The 20,301-nt window shown below is 41.9% G+C and overlaps 1 protein-coding gene across 3 annotated transcripts in view; it reads left to right on the top strand.

The window, feature by feature from the left end:
• The first annotated feature begins 570 nt into the window (after positions 1–570).
• dnm1a (dynamin 1a) overlaps positions 571–20,301 on the top strand; it is a 74,049-nt gene continuing 54,318 nt past the window's right edge. For all 3 annotated transcript variants that reach the window (XM_008301618.1, XM_008301617.1, XM_008301619.1), the window contains exons 1-2: positions 571–731; positions 12,563–12,636. In XM_008301618.1, coding sequence (XP_008299840.1) covers positions 571–731; positions 12,563–12,636 — 235 coding nt within the window. The remainder of the gene's footprint in view (positions 732–12,562; positions 12,637–20,301) is intronic.

The following is a 20,301-nucleotide window of genomic DNA, read 5'->3' as shown; positions in this document are numbered from 1 at the left end:
TACCTTATCTTATCATGTATATGATGTATTTTGCATGTTTAGGCCATTGGTTCAGGGATTGTGTTGCAGCATTGTTCAGCACCAGAGGCAGCTTTTTACACCACACTCATTTGTGTTCAAGTTTTCCAACTACACATGATAAAATTCTCACAAAACTGGATTTATTTTCAGAGTCTGAGGAAAATCCAAACTGGACACAACATGGGCAAAGCGCACCAGTGTCACCCCCGAGCGGTGCGTGTGGAGAACTGCAGGGATCTTCCTGAAAAAATACGAGAGATCCTCCTCCTCCTCCTCCTCCTCCCCCCCTGCGGTGTTTGGAGAGGAGTGTGGCGGAGAGAGTCCTACAGCTGAGGTGATCTGACACACCGAGGAGGCGCCGTCAATGAGGGAGCGAACGGAGGAGTGAGCCGGTTTGTGCGCAAAAACCAACGAAAAAAACCCAAAAACGCCCTCCAGAGTGGCGAGGAGGGACGAAGAGGGACATTTATATAGGGATAAAAAACAAAAACAAGTAATAAACCGTGCTCTGACAGGGAAGACAGCCCTTCTTCCTCTTGCACCGCAAAGATGGGGAACCGGGGGATGGAGGATCTGATTCCTCTGGTGAACCGCATGCAAGATGCTTTCTCCGCCATCGGACAAAACGCAAGCCTGGACCTGCCGCAGATCGCCGTGGTGGGCGGCCAGAGTGCGGGGAAGAGCTCGGTGCTGGAGAACTTCGTCGGGAAGTAAGTAGCTTTCTCTCTCTCCCCCTCTCTCCCCCTCTCTCTCTCTAGGCTGCAGTGGATGTCGGTGCGCCCCGGTGCATCACGCAAGCGGCCGCAGAAACGTTCATTTTACGCTCCCGGTCCCCATCCCCCCCTTCCTGGCAGGTTTAAACCCACCACACAGGCTGATATCTCACCAGTTTTCTCGATGCTTTCCTCCATGCACACAGCTCCAAGGCAAGCAGATTATTTGGCTAGGCCTGCATAAATCCCTCCAGTGAAGTTTATCTGGTAACTGCTGCATGATGCGTTCAGGAACCACACATTCTCATTTAAATAACTTGAAATCCAACAAGAAAACCCACTTATGCTTATGAGGGCTAAAAAGGAGGCTGAGTGAGTGTACAAACTTCCTCAGTTTGGTGTTGGGAATACATATTTTTCCATGGTTTATATTAATATTGCCCCATGACATCCATGGCAGAGGCAGGGTCAGTTTGGATGCTGACTTCCTGCACAGCAGATACAGTTACAGGCTGCTGCTTGGTCAGTGTGTTGTTTTTATGGCAGGGCTACCATTTTGTTGCCCACAGGCTGTTTAATCCTGAGCAGGCGAGGGTGCGAAAAGGATGCTTGCTGTGAGGTTTCAGTCTTGCAAATGTGCAGTTTTTCATTCTGCCAGGGCTGATGATGATGATGATGATGGTGGTACAAAACAAAACAGGGGGAACAAATCTGATCTGTTATGCTGCAGCGTGACCTTGCAGAGAGAGAGTCCACCTGAGCTTTGAGCCCTTCCAGCTCAGCTCATCCATCTGTCTGCCAGCGCTTATAATGCTGTAAGTGAAGCTTACTGTGCGCAGGAGGCAGCAGCGTTGGTGCCACTATTTGTTTGTCAGCCTCGAATTCTTTGTATTTCACTTGACGGGAAGATTTTTTTGTTATTTTGTTTTTTTGTTGGGTGGTGCTTTCACAGATGTTTAATCCCTTGTGCACAGAGCGTGTGATTCAGCAGTATTTCCTGCTTAGGCAAGGTCAGAGTGTAGGCATACTGTGGCTCCAAGCCAACTCAACCCCCACCCTACGCTGAACCAGGCCTGCGTATTCCATGACAAAATGCTGCTTACCCCGCTGGACGGGGGAAAGATGGCACCTGATTTGAGATTTGTAACCGATCCATCACACTCTGGTGGATCTACAGGTCCGCTACAGGTCACCACATGACCACTAATCCTCATCTTAACTGGTAGTAAAGGGAGGCACGCCTACTGTTTACATGTCAGTGGAAGCTACCCGTGGTGTTATCATTGGAGAGCTTGTGGTGGATGCTGTGGCCGCCCACTACCATCTGGGATATGTACAAGAGAACACTGACAATGGACAGTTTTTAAAACAGAATAAATATCAGCGCCCACTGATTGTTTAAAAAAATTAGACTCTCAAATTTCGTGCAGCTTCCTTCCTAACTTTTATACCTGTAAACATTCTCCTATTGCTCCTCCACATGAGCAGCCGGATCTCAAATGTCATTGCTGCAAACATGATTGGAAAAGCAGCTTTGTGACAGCATCCTTTTCTAATCTGTTGTGCAGCTCTGTTTAGGAGGCCTTGTTTTAATATCCCTCTTTTTTTGTTGAGTAATTAGGGCTACTAAACTGATGTCTTTACTCTCCTTATTGGACCACATACTCGCTCAGCTGTAGTCATAGAAACAGCTTGCGCCTAATTATGCTGCCTCACCCAGGGGACCCAGTGGGTTGGATGGAGGAAAGATTTAAACGCCATCACGAGGGAAAGTGACAAGCGGACGATTTGTTTGCACGTGTGAGTCAGACCTACGAGTCTTTAGCGTCTAGTAACAGCGAGCAGATTGCAAAGTAGCACCCTGCAGCGTTTATGTGTGTGTGTTAATGTATTCGCTCTCCCCGTCCAGCTGCAGTGACGTCGCTCAGGTCCTCCCATCCTGCTGCTCCTCCAGCCTTCCACCTCCCCCCCCAGCCGCCCATTGTGCTCGCGTTATCGGCCTCAACCAACGCACGCTCACAATACTGCGTGTGTTTACATGTGACAAGGCGTCTCTTTTCCATCTCCGTCTTCCTGTTTGCATTGATTCCTGTCAGAAAAGTCTTTTATTCTGGTAATCGTTCTGGCTCGCTTTAAGCTGCATTCGATTTCATGCTGGGTTATTTCTCTTTCAATAGGAATAAACTGCATCATGGTTGATTTTTATTGCTCTCCCATATTGCTGGCTTTGTCCTCGTTCTGTCAGTTTTTGCAGCTTATGGATAGCCCAGACAGTCAATACCAAAGTGTGGGAGACTTGCAAAAGGCAGAACGCAGTTATTTCAGGTGTATTAGGTGTTTTAACCTCTTAAGACCTGGCATCAACATGTGTGGAGATCACATTTTGGATTATATTACCACAGTAGTGAATTTTTTAACGTAATAATAATAATGATAATAATAATAACATTAATACATTGTTATTATTATTTTAATAATAATAAAATATGATTGTCATTTTATTATTGATTTTATTGTTTATTATTTATATTTAATTTTAATTTAATTTAAAGATGTTTTTTATATTTAAAATAATATTTTTATATATTTTTTGTTATTTTTTATTTTATTTCTATATATTTTTATTTTTAATTTTTGGGGGGCTTTTTTTGGGCTTTATTAGATAGGATAGAGAGAGAGAGAGACAGGAAAGTGGGGGAGAAGAATAGGGGGAAGGACTATGACTATGGACTATGGCCCCTTTACATGGGACGCAACTAGGTGAGCTATAGCGGTGCCCCTCTTAATCCTTAAAAAAAAATGCACATCAAACAAGAGCTCAGATCTTAAGCGGTTAAAGCTTGTTTGTCTACAGCACAGGTGGCTCAAAAACTGCTTGAAAAGGAGACAAATTTGAGCAAAAAGTAGAAAAAAATCCCCAAAACCTGGCTGCTAGGAGCTTTGTTTACATTCGTTTAAGACACACTTTTCCTCTCAGGTGGATTAGATTCTCTGTTGCATGTCTAGTGTGACTCAGGGACAAGGGCAGCCAAAAGCTGTCGAGATGCGTCTTGCTGATGGCGTGAGACAACATCTGAGGATACTAATCGAACCTGTCTCTTCCCCTTTATCGTCTGTCCTTTGCTGTTTTTAAAAAAAAATCCTGCCTTCATAATGTGTCTTTCTTGCTGCTGTCTTTTGTGTTTACTCTGCTCACTTTAGCATTTGTCAGTGCAGCTTAACCTCCTGCTTCTCAGCCTGTTGTGTCCCTTTATCTGAATTCTACTCAGACTCTGGCGTAGTAAAATATAAAACTCCAAAGCAAAGGCGAGAAAGCTTTAACTAAAGTTACAGGCTGTCGCATGTGATCATATCGGATAATAATAAATAATAATGACACTGTGTTACAGAATAGCATCATTTGTTGATATTTTGGATTTTTTTCTTGTACAAAACAAAGATTTATTTCACTGCATTTATGGCGCTGCTCTATTTTCTGCTTTCTGTTTTCATTATTGTTTAACAGGTTGATTATTTTGTGAATTAATTGATTGTTTAATCCATAAAATCTCATAAAAAAGAAATAAATGCCACCTCAGTTCCATGGAGAGATAAACCAGAGAAAGTAGCAACATATTTTTTCAATTCAGCAGCTGAAACTACTGAACGGCTTTTATTTATTATTTATTTTAATGATTGACTTCAGTGGCAATAAGTGAGTTGTCAGATTATATGTAGATTCCTTATTTGTCGTGTGCTACACCCGCGCATACATGTCGAGCGTCGCTTCCTGTCAGCCCAGCATCCTCAGGTCACGTCTCATTTGCCAGCCTGCGTTTGGCAGCAAAAAAGACATTTCATGCATACAAATTCAAACCCAACCGTTGTTTCCCATTTGTGGCTGTCACCCAGTCAGTATTTTAGACTCCCATGAGTCCAATTATCACAGACAAAGGAAGGAGCCAAACACATGCAGTGCCAGCTGGGCTAAACCTGCTAGTGCACAGTCATTGTGGACGCGAGGCTGAATTCAGAATTATTAAATGCACAGGCTAACAGTTTATCTAAGAAGGTGACGATTTATTTATCCAGAGTCACATTAAAGAGGAAAACATGATTAAATTTTGCAAGAAAAAGAGCCATCAGAAAGTCAAATGTGCCTCAGCAGCATTTGGGAAGTTCTTTCATGATGCAGATTTATTTTACATTAAAACTATTTATCTGCAACTGTGAGCTGTTTCTGCAGAATTGGATTTCTAGAGGAGCTGACAGAGATGTCTTGTCACTGATTCAGGCTCAGAGTCAAAGTGTCGATTCTGTCGTGCTTCACGGTGTTGCTTTAAAAGCTCAGCTAGTTTGGAGGATGTTCACGAAAGCTCAAGTGCAAGTTTCGGTTCAGAAACTACTTTCAGCACCACGGACAGCTCTCTCAAAAACAGCTGACAGCTAAATCAGCACCGCAACCGGTTCTATTAAAACACAACAGATACTGAATGTCAACGAGGACTGCTCTTCATATCATTATAGAAGATTAAACTGCACCTCAGTTCACCGTCGGCGTGGCGGATTATAGAATCAACAGCAGTAATTGCACTTCAGTATTTGTATTCATGCGTTTTTTGCAACAAAAGCATTTGAGGGTTGAATTACAACGATTTGGAGAGTCACCTACACAAACATGCTCTTTCTAAGAATTATTTTATAGGATAAAGCGTCAGATTAATCGCTGATAGTGGCGAACAAATACCGAAATGAGAAAACACTGTTGTCCCGGGATGCACTCGATCTCAGGAGGAATTTGTTGCTGCGCTGTAGCCGACTTTTGCTATCAAGTGAAGGCTGCTGGTGCTAGCAGACGGATAAAACTGCAACACCAAGGGTTTTTTCTTTCTCCCTCCCTGACGCCATCACTATTCCAACCCCCACACTGAGATTAAGCTTATGATATATGGCTGGTTTCGAGTATTACATAACACGGAGAGGGCTGGAGGTGTTCTGACGAGTAGCAGCAGGACAAGATACTGTAGCTCCATTATTGCCTTTATTCTGCTCAGATAAAGGCCTGAGGAGGAGGCAGTGAGACAGAAACGCAGGGAAAGATGGCCCTTCGCTTGTACAGAATGATTAGAGAAGAATCACTCGCCCATATGCTGCGTAGTTTCTCTCCTGATGATTCTTTTAGTTTTCTGGCAGCTGAATGTTTTACTTGCATTGTCTCAGACTTGACAAGTAAAACTAGGTCTGTGAGAATTTTGTTTCTCACGAGGCAACTCTGCAGTGTGACTTTGTGGTCGCGCTTTATATCAGAGCTCCCATAGTTTCCTAATAAACTCATATTTAGTTTAAAATGAAGACAGTGTCAGCTGTGTGCATACTTAAGGGAGCGTTTTTAGGCCAGCTGCACCTGCTCATTTCTAATTATCACAACCAATAATGTTAGTTTGAATGGATCTCTGACAGTTTCTATCAATCTGTAGATCAGTAATTCTTTGTTTCTTTGGCATTTAGCATCAGTGTCTTTAAAAAACTGATTCAGTGAACAAATAAATAAACAGCTCAGTACTTTCTGAAGCAGTTTTTCTATGATTAGACTGCAGCTGAGTATTATTTGTGTTGTTGATTCTTCAAAAATGAATCGATTGAATATTTGTTCTATAAAACGTCACAAGGAAAGAGACTTGCTTGTTTTTTCAAATCAAATTTTCACATTGACGTAGGTGGCATTTTTCCATGTAAATGACTTAAATGATGCATTAATTATAAACCATTTAATAGAATTATAACGGCTCTAATTAGTACCAAATTATGTACTTCTCAGGAAATCATTAGCGTTTTATGGGGCCTGTAAAACAAAGTGTTCCTGCTCTTGTTGCAGTAATAAAAACCAGGTTTAAAGGGTGAGATATGCTATAAAAACAGAGGAGAGAATGAACACAGTAGGAGTGAGAGAGCAGCCTGTGAGAGACGGAGGGAGAGAGAGAGAGAGGACATCATTTGTTCTGATACTGCTACAGAGGATTACCACTAATCTCAGTTTGGGCTGCAGCCTGCCTGCAATGCGTTCCGCCATTGGTTCTGGTCTAATCTCGATGCTCACCAACCAGCAATCAGCCGTTTCATTGGCTGCATCTTGCGCTGCGGTTTACAGCAACACGTGTGCATGTGTTTGTATATATGTGTGTGTGTGTGAACTCTTTATCAACACACTCCTCCTTCCAAACTCTGCTGGCAAGGAAAATTGCCTGGTCGTGCTGGTTCACGACTGTCAGGGCTCGTAATGCTGCAACGCATTAGAGCAGGATTAGATGAGGCTCAGTGTCTGACTGTGTCCGGGAGTCGGAAGTGAGGTGACGCACTTGCTGAGACCGACAGAACGGCATGTTGAAGTTTGAGTTATTAGAATTATTACCGTGTCCTCTAGAAACTATCTAACGAGTGAAAGTTAAACACATGCAAGGCTCAACAACAAAAAAGCGAGATGAGAAAAAAGAATAACTCGGAAAACGCCGCTCCATCTGGACAAGCCTAGTTGCTCGAGTATTGCAGGGAAATCGCCTGATGCAATGCATTAATTTGAACTAACATTTAAAAAACACTCAAAAGTGTAAATATTTTTTACAAGTGGGGTTGTTGAAACTGTTAAATCTACATGAGTGAACAGGCCATCTGGGTTGTTTGTGCTCTCATCCTGGCGTATATAATTTGCACGCTGCTGAGCTGAATGTGTAGAGTTTATGACAAAGAAGCAGTGAGTCACTACTACACAGCAGCGGGCGCTCACTACATGTGTGTGTGTGTAGGTGTGTGTGCGGCACAGACAAGGACGGGGAATGAATGAATCAGCCTCCAAGTTGAATCTGTTTTGTCTGAGAGGGGCTTTTCTTGGGTCTAAAAATCAAACGCTGTGACTCCATATGCTCTAAGTGACCCGTCCTGACCTCGTGACCTCCATCAGTGCCTTCAGCATCACCGCACACATGTAATTTTATATAAATTTATATCATCATACTTCCCAGCTTTACCCCGGATGGTTAGACAGACCGATCCTTCAGCCCCTTGAGCTGCAGATTTTACTAAATGCTATCAAACAGTAAAGTGAGTAAATGTTGTTGGGACTGGAAGTGCTTTTAGACATAGGCTGCTGAGTGCACTCATAGGTAAGTGCTTGCAGAAGGTATCTTGATGTAACCTTAAAATCTCTGTTGGCGTGACTGTCAGCGTTGCAGAAATATCTCCGGCCGTCCTCATTTGCTCCATTTCATTGTTTAAAGTTTTAGCCCTCTCCTCCCACGGTTTGGGGATTCTGTGGGATGAGAATTTTCATCGCCGTGGGATACATGACAGAGGAGGGTGAGGGGAAGGTGAGCCTGTCGAGCAGAGAGCGATGCTGCTGTCACAGCTTCCTCGCCGCCGTCGAACATGACAGGCTTATGGATCTTCTTGGTAATGCGGCAATACCCGGGAAATGTGTGTAAAAATTGATTCCGTCTGTGGCTCCTCGCCGTCATTTGGTGGGTCTTTGTGGTGGCAGTTTGAGGAGGAGGAGGAGTGAGAAGAAGACCTGCAGTTAGGACCATCTGTCCTCTGTAGAAGGCTTCCAAATGGGACAGACGGACACATGTATGCAAACTCTACACTGGCAGGCAGGTAGACCAGAGGATAGACACAGATAAAAGGCAAGAGAGAGAGAGAGAGAGAGAGAGGCTTTATTGAACGAAGCAGCAGAATAACAACAAACACTCCCCATCAAGCTGCACCAAGAGCAGCAGCTGTTGCTAATAAACAGTCTTTCTGGACAATCACAAGCTTGTTGATCTTCTCCCTCATGCATTCAGTGACATACTGCAGGTTGGACAAGGATTAAGAAAGGCTGATTTGCAGAACCGGCAGTTTTATGAGATTACCACACCTGCTTCAGTCTTTCAGAGAGAATTAATGGAGGTAATAATCCTGTAGCACCTCAAAGACCATCTCCAGTGGAAATCAAGTTTTCTACCTTGTTAATATGCCCATGTGGTGTTTTTTTGTCATACATGTTACAAGACACATCGTAAGTGAAATAAGCAGTGAAAACCACGGATGAGCATCTTGTAGCATCATCATGAATCTGCAGCGTGCTGATGGGAGTCTCAGAAACACAGAATCAGACTACAACAAAGGAACCAGACCTGTGAGCTTCCAGTCTGGAGCTTTCTGTACCAATATTTCTTTTAAGATTTAGTTTCTCGTTTGGACATGTATGGCTGAATTGCTCCAGTAATATAAGTTATTGTGTGGCGGTGTTTGAGCAGATTTGAAGGTGAGCTGGTGTGCTGAGCTGCAGAGAAAGAAGCAGGGACTTTATAGGTCTGCACATTTTAAGGGAGGCTTAGAGTTTAGAGTCACATCTAAGGCATTTTAAGGCAGGAAGAGATTCTTTTTGTTAAAAAACCCTTTGAAATATGCCGTTTTGATGCACAAAGATTAGTTTTTCGGAATTTAATCAGTAAGTAGAGAGGATCTATAATCAATTTGGTATTTTTGATTGATTGAATAGCTTTTCTTTTTTGCCTAATTCTGCTGACAGTGATGGTAGTCTAGATTCAGAACACAACACAGATGCAGATGTCGTATAAAATACATGCTAGAAGCTTCCATCTTGATTATATTTAAAGTTTCAGGTATTGTTAGTGAGTATAAGTATAAAAAAACAGGAAGTTTTTTTTTTATAAAGTCCTTCTGACATTCCTATTTAGAGTTTATGGGAAATCTACTTGATGTGAACCTGCAGTGTTTGTGGCAGAGAGCTCCTAGAAGCAACAGATAAGGAGATAAGTTAAGTGCTCGATTCCCCTGATAAAATTAAAAGAATGCTTATTTACTTTCTGGTTGTTATCACAGTAATATAAAGGTACTCTGCTGTTCTATGTGCAGCACTAGTTTGCAGAAACCAACAGAAAGCAAAAAATCGTCCAAAACAATTGTCACTTTTGTTCAGTTTTTTAATAAACACATGAACAAATGAGACAACATGTTTATTAGTGAACTTTAAAAACGTTGGTTCACAGATTTTGTTACCTTTTGACAAAATCAGGCAGTTTTATCACAGAAATAAATCAATATTCAGAAAAAGACAAAGACAAGGACATTTTTTCCCCAAATGTCTGAATATTCTGTTAAATCAGGAGCAAAATGTACATAAGAAGATTTAACAAATACACTTAGTCCACAGTGCAGCTAAACTGTGACAGCTGAGCATGCCCACCACTCTGAATGTCTAATTGCTGAATGTGCTCTCTGCCTGTCAGGTCAGAGTTTTGAGCAAACGCAGCTGAGCTCTGATTAACTCTCAGCTCATGACTCACGGATCCAAACCGCCTCAGGCTTTGCTTCAGGTTCAAACAGAGGCCTCGTCTATTTCTTATTCATGTCGTTCAGCTGATTAATGTGGAGTTCTCCCCCCGTCAGATACTGAATATTTTATCTTTGGCTGATTTTACTACATTTGAAGCAGCCTGTCGATGAAGTGTTTATTGCTGAAAACAAAACATTTATGGAAACGTGTTGTTCTTCAACTGAACGCCTCGCTGCGTGGCTGTCATCGGGATACATTCAAGTTGTTCAGTAGAAAACTCGAGTACATGCGTCTTTAACAGTCCCTTGTTATTGTTCATCACGCATCGCTGAATGACAACTGTCACGTCAGCGGGTCGAGGAGCTCACAGTGCCAGTGGCCGGTTGACGCTGCTGCAAAGAAAACAGTGCGTTGTGCATAAGAATGCATGAAAAGACGCTGGTAGGCAGCCAGCTGTATGTGAACACATGAACACATGCTGGGATGCTGTCACAAGCACACACTTAACACTTCAGTCGCACCCCAACAACAGTTATTTGGGATGCAAAACATGCTAATTTGCACAGACACGCGCAGATAACTTCCTGATAGAATATGACAGCAGATGGAGGGAAAATATAACAACGCAAAACAGAAAAGCACTCAAGAGAATTACCTTATTTATTTGCCAAATGTAGTCATTTTCAGCACTTCTGTGGCTCTGTGAAGCTGTTGTACAGTAATGTTGGGGGATTTTTTCATCTTTCTGCTGCTGCTTAAGGATCTATTAGAGTCTTTTTAAATGAGAAACATCCCAAAGAGGGTAAATTTGTCTGTTTTATTAGATAATTTACTTCTAATCAAATTTGTAAAGTTAGATGACTTGTCACTTACTGCTATACAGGCACAATCAGTGTCTAAATGTGTAATGTTGAGCTGCAACAATTAGGCAGTTAATAGATAAGTCACAATATTGATCAGCAACTATTTTGTTAGCTAAATAACGGCAAGGAAAGGCAGGTTTATTTGTATAGCACAATTTGTACCCGAGGTAATTCAAAGAGCTTCACACAAAAGTATAAGAACACAGATAAAATCAGTCCACAGAACATAAACACATTTATCAATAAATTACATTAAAAGCAAAGAGGCAGATAAAATCCATCCATAAAAACATAAATATAATCATTAATTTGAAGAGTACAGATAAAAACTTTCAGCTGACACATGTACAACTCAATAGAACTGTTCGAACACTGTCAGAGTTGAGGCCTGTCTCACATCTTCTGAAATCCAGTTCCACGTTTTAGCTGCTTGAAACTGGAACGCAGCCTCACTGTGTTTGGTCCTGACTCTGGGCACCAGCAGGAGACCCTCCCTGAGGTTCTCAGAGCTCGACATGGTTCATACAGCACTAACATGTCAGAGATGTACTTTGGTGCTGGACCATGAAGAGCCTTGTACACAATCAAAGCTGTTTTAAAGTCAATTCTCTGAGCGACAGGAAGCCAGTGCAGAGACTTGAGCACTGGACTAACGTGGTCGTACTTCCTGGTTCCAGTCAGGACTCAAGCAGCAGCGTTCTGGATAAACTGCAGCCGTCTTACAGCTCGTTTAGAGAGGCCAGTGAGCAGGACGTCACAGTAGTCTAACCCGCTGGAGATAAACGCAATATATGGTATTTAATTGTATTTTTTAGAGCCAAAAATGTTAAAATTTGACAGATTCAGGTTTTTTAATATGAGACTTTGCTGCTCCCCATTAGGATTTGGACTTTAAAGCAGCATATTTTATGTCATCTATGATTTTATGATGGTCTCTTTTTATTGTATTGTCATGTTTTATCGATCAAACAATGAATCACTTAATTGAGAAAATATTTGACAGAATAACTGAAAATGAAAACAATCATTAGTGTCAGTAGAAGTCTGACATCTCAAGAAACATTAAAGATCATCTGTATGTATAATACATTATTGTACAGCAAACAAACCATCATTTTGAGCACAACGTCCAGTTATGCTAAAAAAAATTATGTTATTTCAACGTAAAGTACACTAGTGTCTGATATTTTATAGATGAATCAATCAATAATTAATAAAGATTAACTGACAGTGAAGGTATTTGTCGGTCACGGCCCTTATTACAGTGAAAAATGTTCAGCTGTCTTCCTACTGTACTGGATGAACTCTCCAAGTTGATTCATGCAGAAAACAGCAAAATGGCCCGATGGGAGCACAGCTGGTGTGTGAGGATTTGTTGTTGTTCAGTACTGCAACACACACACACACGCACACGCAGCGTTCTGGAGGGAACAACAATGAAATCTTCACAAGGCGTCAGGATGCCGATTCATTAGCACTGACTCATGTTCTTTTGTGTTTTTGCTCTTTGATGACACACGTTATTAATCATGTAGTGCTTTAGTTTTTTCTGTGGGTTTATTTGAGTTTAAATTTTGTGTGATTTATTCTAGTTACTTTGCATTCTTGTTCATTTTTACTAATCGTCGTCTCTTGTTGTCCGTGTGTTGCAGGGATTTCCTTCCCCGTGGCTCCGGCATTGTGACCCGTCGTCCTTTGGTTCTGCAGCTGATGAACTGCCCCACAGGTAGCACTCGTGACATCCCTGTAGAGGTTCTTGTCAGCCACAAAATACAATATAATGAACCTAAAAAAAATTATTCTGAAAGATGGGTCATCGCTTCATCACTCTGCTAGTTTATGTCGCAGCTTGACACATGAGTCTTATACGGAAATGGGAACTGTTCAATACTTTGTTTAGCACGTTTCAAACAAAAATGGATGTTGTTAAGATGAATGTTGAGGGGTTCACATATTTAAACCTCTGAATTTCAAATCCCACCAGCAGGTTTTAAAAGACATTTTGTATTTTCAAAAATGTTACAACCCAGCTTGTTGAAGGGAAAAGGGAAGCAACAAAACCAGATGTAATTAGTTTAAAAGCAACAATTAATTATTAACAGAATTTAACAAAACCAACAAAACCGCAAACCGAAGAAAAACAGGGTGTAAAGGTGCTCGGTTAACTCAACAAACAATTAAGACAAAAGATCTTACGGAAATAGCTCAAAGCTGATAAAACAAAAGAACAAAGTAAAGCCAGTTTCAACAGAATAACAAAGTGTTCAAAGTCAAAGTTCACAGAAAAACACCTTTCTAAAAGCGAATAAAGAATATTAATCAACACAACTAGCCCTGTTTAAAGACATGTTCTTTACTAAGTGCCTTAAACATGTTTAACTTCACATATGATAAACTTCTCGCAAGAAAACAAGGCACTGGTGCGCTGAGTACACCCTCATAGACAACTGGGCTGCTGCAAATTAAATAGGCTGCCATCACTAGCTGGAATGTCCTGTTGGATCCGGAGAGGTTGGCTCGTCTCCGCCCACCTGCTCTGGCCCAATTGGTGACCGGCGATGGCACACTTCAATTTACATAAAGAAGGAAGGGCCGGAGCCCCTGTCACCAAAACCCTNCTTATACATTTATTTCACAATTCTATTTATTATTTATATATTCTTTCTTTTCTTCAAGCTTGTATTCTGAACTAGCTGACTGTGCAGCTCAGAAGCTACCTTCCTTCCACATCAATACATAGAAATTTTAGATCATTTATAGCACATAATTACAAAGCGCCATTAGTCAATAAACACTGCAAAAAAGACATTTGTAACAGTCATGGATATGTTTCACAAATGTGAGCCAATGCAAATTATTCCTAAGATGTTTAATTTCATGATGATAATATAATAATGAGGTTGTATATAACAAAAGGTTGATTTCCTAGATGGTAAAGGTAAATATGTCCAAATGTCTGTGGAGAGTCTCAGTCATCCAGGTAATCCTAAATAAAAATGACTAAAAGAACAAACACCTGCATGAAAATAATAGCATGGAAAAAAGGAGGCACAGCATGGGATGCTGTTGTAATAAAAGTAAATTGGCTGCAATATTTGTTTATCCTCAGTAAAAGGACAATGAAAAAGATAAGGACATGCTTCCTGAGGTTTAATGAGGATTTTAAAAAAAAGAAATGCGAACAGCTAATTTGACACAAACCATCATGGCACCTTTTCTTTAACTACTGGTGATTAATTAGGCTGTGACTTTGTTTGCATTGGTTGTGAGTGCCAGGAGGCCTGAACAAAGGTGATGTGATTATGTTTTTGGTCTGAAGCCAGAAATCTTTCAACAGTGTTTTATATAACAGGCAGATTGTAAACACTACCTCAGGGCAGGATGGATAACAGACCATGGCACTAGCTCACCTTATAATACATATTTAACACTGTTTCACACAGAATCCAACATCTGAAACCATAAAAGTAGTTTTGGCAGGTGGTGTTGTGACTGGGCCTCTGGCTCAGCCACCACCGCTCTGCACATCTGTGATCTGCAGGGCCCCGCGTAATCCCCGGTCTGGAGTTAACGGGCTTACCGCGGCGTCTGGTGGTGATGGGGGACATGGTGTCCCGGAGGCGGCTGCGGCGGAGGAGGCGGGGGCTGCTGCTGGAAAAGTTGCTGTAGCTGCCGCAGGTGCTGGTGAAACTGTTGTTGCTGCTGCTGCTGCTGCTGATGGATGTGTGGATTGAACATCACGGTCCGTATTTTCCTCCGTTACGTTCCACCGAGTTGTCAGACCCGCAGGTGTGAGGTGCCAATGTCTGACACCGCTTCAAAGATAGCACCCCTGGACCGGAGGAAGAACACTGTGCGGTTACGAGCTGTGCTGTCAGAATAACTCGATGCTGTACAGACACACTGAATAACAGATAGCACCTTCTGAGACAACAGGTCGCTCTCGTATTTCATGATGACAACTGGCTAATGTTAGCAAGTGGAGCTAACAATAATTTACTTTTTGGTTTGCTGGCTTTACTTTATTTTTCTGACTCGGCCAACGCTAAGACGACAACGGCATGCTAAACACTTGTTTTTGCAAGAGGACAGAGTGTTATTCCAAAAAACACAACAAAGTATTTATTCTGAGCTTCTAAATGAACTATAGCTACACCTGCCATAAAATGAACGAAGCTAATGTTCCATTAGCCGCCGCTCTGTTACTGAACCCGAAGAGTTAGCTTAGCGTAGCATCAACTAGCCAGCTAGCCCACAGACAAACCAGACGCGCCTCCTCAGGAACTTTCTCCATTTTACCTTGAACCTCCTGCAGTTGCTGCGACGGACTTCTCACAGAGGAAAGAGGCGAAGGTGGTGAATTATTCGGCTAAAATCATCGCTCAGAGGTAAATATTCGCTGTCACAGCCGCGGTGCAACTTGCATAAAGCAGAAACCCCAAACCTGGACAAAACGGAGGACGCTGCCCCCTAACGGCCGTCTGGAGGACTGACAGTGATGGATGTCTGCATAATAAACAGCACTTCAAGCTCATGTATGGAGAATATTTTTAACTAAAATTGAGTTTTTAGCTTTGTGGTTCGACATTTTTAAACTTTTAACACTTGCCAGCTAATATTAAACAGCAGTGGTGGAAGAAGTATTCAAAAAAAACATGAGTAAGGAGAAGCACCTGGGTATTAGCATACAATATATTTAAAGTATTAAAGTAAAAATAGTAGTTTGGTCCCTTTAGCTGATATATTATTATATGTGACTGCATTAGATCATTAATAATATACAAATAGCATTAGTTACTGCTGTAGCTGCTGCAGGTGGAGCTAGTTTCAGCTATTTTATATGCAGTTTTATATAAAGGGACACCCACACACACACAGATGATTCTTCTATTTTAGATTAAATTATGGGCTTTTTCTTTCATTTTCATTTCTAATGAGATATTGAATCACTTGAACATTTATTGGGATGACAACCTGTAAGCGGTTTAGAGGGAAAATTTGATGAAGTTGTTTAAAACTCATACATATGTGAATGTGACTACACATTGCTTTTTGGAAACAACTGGTTTAATATTTAATTCAGTGCAGATCAGTTTTGTTTACACAACTGTAATCTCAAGGCACTTTACATATTAAGGTGAACATCTTGCAATATCATATCATCAGGGAGAAACTCAACAAATCCACAGATCACCTCTGAGCAGCTCTTTGGTGACAGTGCAGAAAAAAAAAACTGCCCTTTAAACAGTAGGAGGCCTCTGGTAGCACCAGGCTCAAAGGAGAACAGCAATCTGCCTCGACCGGTTGGGTTTAGGATAGAAGAGAGACAACAAGATAGCAGATAGAAATCAGACAAACAGCACGTAAGAGAACAATAAGCACTGGGGAGGTTGGTGAGGTCGGTAACTGCACACAGACGTTTGAGATATTCATCGCATGTCATAATAGTTTTGTTTAGCATGTGCCAATTGTGCACCAGTCTACAGGACGCCCTTGTAAAAGAGGTCTTTAATCTCAATGGGTCTTTCCTGGTTAAATAAAGGTTAAATATATAAAATATGCAGCACACAAACCCAATAGACTGTACTTATATTGTTAGAAAATGATGTATCATGCTATTTTATGTATACACTGTTAAAAAAAAGTTTTATGTGATTGTTCCCTGTATTTTACAGTTTAAAAAAAATGTTTTTTAAATATACAAATAGATCACTGAAATCACTAAAAATAGATTGTTAATGAATGAATGACTAATGAAAATAACATAAAAAATCAGTAACCGCAAACAACCATAACATTACCATGCTATGATTTGTTTATTTATGGTAATTTCACAGATATTTATTTTTTGTTAAATTTAAGTTTAACACTGTAAACATATGACAGAAAATGATAGAAAAAGGAGCACTGATTCTGTCATTTTACGCAGATTTATTTGTTAAATGAGAGCTATTTTGTAAAATTACAAACGTTTTCACCACAACATTATGGAATAAATGTGTTTTTTTCTTATAATATATTGTTAATAAGCTTATTGTTTTTGCACATACAAATATCCTTCAATAAACACTGAAAAGCAAATGAAATTACACATAAATTCATGCAAAATTAGCATTAGAAAACGTGTTTTAATTATGGAAAAGGACTGTATTTTAATGGTTTAATGGGATATTCTTTAATATTATTTTACAATTTTATTTCATTTATTTTGTTGTACAATTTAGTACATTATTATTCTTAATACTGTATTTATTCATTTTAATTTTCCACCCTTGTATATATTGTACATATTACTATTGTTATTATTATTATAAATTTCCCCTGGCGTGGGGAGCAATAAAGAATTATCTTATTATGTATATGATGTATTTTGCATGTTTAGGCCATTGGTTCAGGGATTGTGTTGCAGCATTGTTCAGCACCACAAACAGCTTTGTGCACCACACGCATTTGTGTTCAAGTTTTCCAACTACACATGATAAAATTCTCACAAAACTGGATTTATTTTCAGAGTCTGAGGAAAATCCAAACTGGACACAACATGGGCAAAGCGCACCAGTGTCACCCCCGAGCGGTGCGTGTGGAGAACTGCAGGGATCTTCCTGAAAAAATACGAGAGATCCTCCTCCTCCTCCTCCTCCTCCCCCCCTGCGGTGTTTGGAGAGGAGTGTGGCGGAGAGAGTCCTACAGCTGAGGTGATCTGACACACCGAGGAGGCGCCGTCAATGAGGGAGCGAACGGAGGAGTGAGCCGGTTTGTGCGCAAAAACCAACGAAAAAAACCCAAAAACGCCCTCCAGAGTGGCGAGGAGGGACGAAGAGGGACATTTATATAGGGATAAAAAACAAAAACAAGTAATAAACCGTGCTCTGACAGGGAAGACAGCCCTTCTTCCTCTTGCACCGCAAAGATGGGGAACCGGGGGATGGAGGATCTGATTCCTCTGGTGAACCGCATGCAAGATGCTTTCTCCGCCATCGGACAAAACGCAAGCCTGGACCTGCCGCAGATCGCCGTGGTGGGCGGCCAGAGTGCGGGGAAGAGCTCGGTGCTGGAGAACTTCGTCGGGAAGTAAGTAGCTTTCTCTCTCTCCCCCTCTCTCCCCCTCTCTCTCTCTAGGCTGCAGTGGATGTCGGTGCGCCCCGGTGCATCACGCAAGCGGCCGCAGAAACGTTCATTTTACGCTCCCGGTCCCCATCCCCCCCTTCCTGGCAGGTTTAAACCCACCACACAGGCTGATATCTCACCAGTTTTCTCGATGCTTTCCTCCATGCACACAGCTCCAAGGCAAGCAGATTATTTGGCTAGGCCTGCATAAATCCCTCCAGTGAAGTTTATCTGGTAACTGCTGCATGATGCGTTCAGGAACCACACATTCTCCTTTAAATAACTTGAAATCCAACAAGAAAACCCACTTATGCTTATGAGGGCTTAAAAGGAGGCTGAGTGAGTGTACAAACTTCCTCAGTTTGGTGTTGGGAATACATATTTTTCCATGGTTTATATTAATATTGCCCCATGACATCCATGGCAGAGGCAGGGTCAGTTTGGATGCTGACTTCCTGCACAGCAGATACAGTTACAGGCTGCTGCTTGGTCAGTGTGTTGTTTTTATGGCAGGGCTACCATTTTGTTGCCCACAGGCTGTTTAATCCTGAGCAGGCGAGGGTGCGAAAAGGATGCTTGCTGTGAGGTTTCAGTCTTGCAAATGTGCAGTTTTTCATTCTGCCAGGGCTGATGATGATGATGATGATGGTGGTACAAAACAAAACAGGGGGAACAAATCTGATCTGTTATGCTGCAGCGTGACCTTGCAGAGAGAGAGTCCACCTGAGCTTTGAGCCCTTCCAGCTCAGCTCATCCATCTGTCTGCCAGCGCTTATAATGCTGTAAGTGAAGCTTACTGTGCGCAGGAGGCAGCAGCGTTGGTGCCACTATTTGTTTGTCAGCCTCGAATTCTTTGTATTTCACTTGACGGGAAGATTTTTTTGTTATTTTGTTTTTTTGTTGGGTGGTGCTTTCACAGATGTTTAATCCCTTGTGCACAGAGCGTGTGATTCAGCAGTATTTCCTGCTTAGGCAAGGTCAGAGTGTAGGCATACTGTGGCTCCAAGCCAACTCAACCCCCACCCTACGCTGAACCAGGCCTGCGTATTCCACGGCAAAAATGCTGCTTACCCCGCTGGACGGGGGAAAGATGGCACCTGATTTGAGATTTGTAACCGATCCATCACACTCTGGTGGATCCACAGGTCCGCTACAGGTCACCACATGACCACTAATCCTCATCTTAACTGGTAGTAAAGGGAGGCACGCCTACTGTTTACATGTCAGTGGAAGCTACCCGTGGTGTTATCATTGGAGAGCTTGTGGTGGATGCTGTGGCCGCCCACTACCATCTGGGATATGTACAAGAGAACACTGTTGGGTTGACAATGGACAGTTTTTAAAACAGAATAAATATCAGCGCCCACTGATTGTTTAAAAAAATTAGACTCTCAAATTTCGTGCAGCTTCCTTCCTAACTTTTATACCTGTAAGCATCCTCCTATTGCTCCTTCACATGAGCAGCCAGATCTCAAACATCATTGCTGCAAACATGATTGGAAAAGCAGCTTTGTGACAGCATCCTTTTCTAATTTGTTGTGCAGCATTGTTTAGGAGGCCTTGTTTTAATATCCCTCTTTTTTTGTTGAGTAATTAGGGCTACTAAACTGATGTCTTTACTCTCCTTATTGGACCACATACTCGCTCAGCTGTAGTCATAGAAACAGCTTGCGCCTAATTATGCTGCCTCACCCAGGGGACCCAGTGGGTTGGATGGAGGAAAGATTTAAACGCCATCACGAGGGAAAGTGACAAGCGGACGATTTGTTTGCACGTGTGAGTCAGACCTACGAGTCTTTAGCGTCTAGTAACAGCGAGCAGATTGCAAAGTAGCACCCTGCAGCGTTTATGTGTGTGTGTTAATGTATTCGCTCTCCCCGTCCAGCTGCAGTGACGTCGCTCAGGTCCTCCCATCCTGCTGCTCCTCCAGCCTTCCACCTCCCCCCCCAGCCGCCCATTGTGCTCGCGTTATCGGCCTCAACCAACGCACGCTCACAATACTGCGTGTGTTTACATGTGACAAGGCGTCTCTTTTCCATCTCCGTCTTCCTGTTTGCATTGATTCCTGTCAGAAAAGTCTTTTATTCTGGTAATCGTTCTGGCTCGCTTTAAGCTGCATTCGATTTCATGCTGGGTTATTTCTCTTTGAATAGAAATAAACGGCATCATGGTTGATTTTTATTGCTCTCCCATATTGCTGGCTTTGTCCTCGTTCTGTCAGTTTTTGCAGCTTATGGATAGCCCAGACAGTCAATACCAAAGTGTGGGAGACTTGCAAAAGGCA

The sequence above is a fragment of the Stegastes partitus genome, unplaced genomic scaffold (genome assembly GCF_000690725.1).
Source record: "Stegastes partitus isolate 25-593 unplaced genomic scaffold, Stegastes_partitus-1.0.2 Scaffold1691, whole genome shotgun sequence".
Classification (NCBI taxonomy): domain Eukaryota; kingdom Metazoa; phylum Chordata; class Actinopteri; family Pomacentridae; genus Stegastes; species Stegastes partitus.
This window is presented reverse-complemented; position numbering and strand designations above follow the sequence as displayed.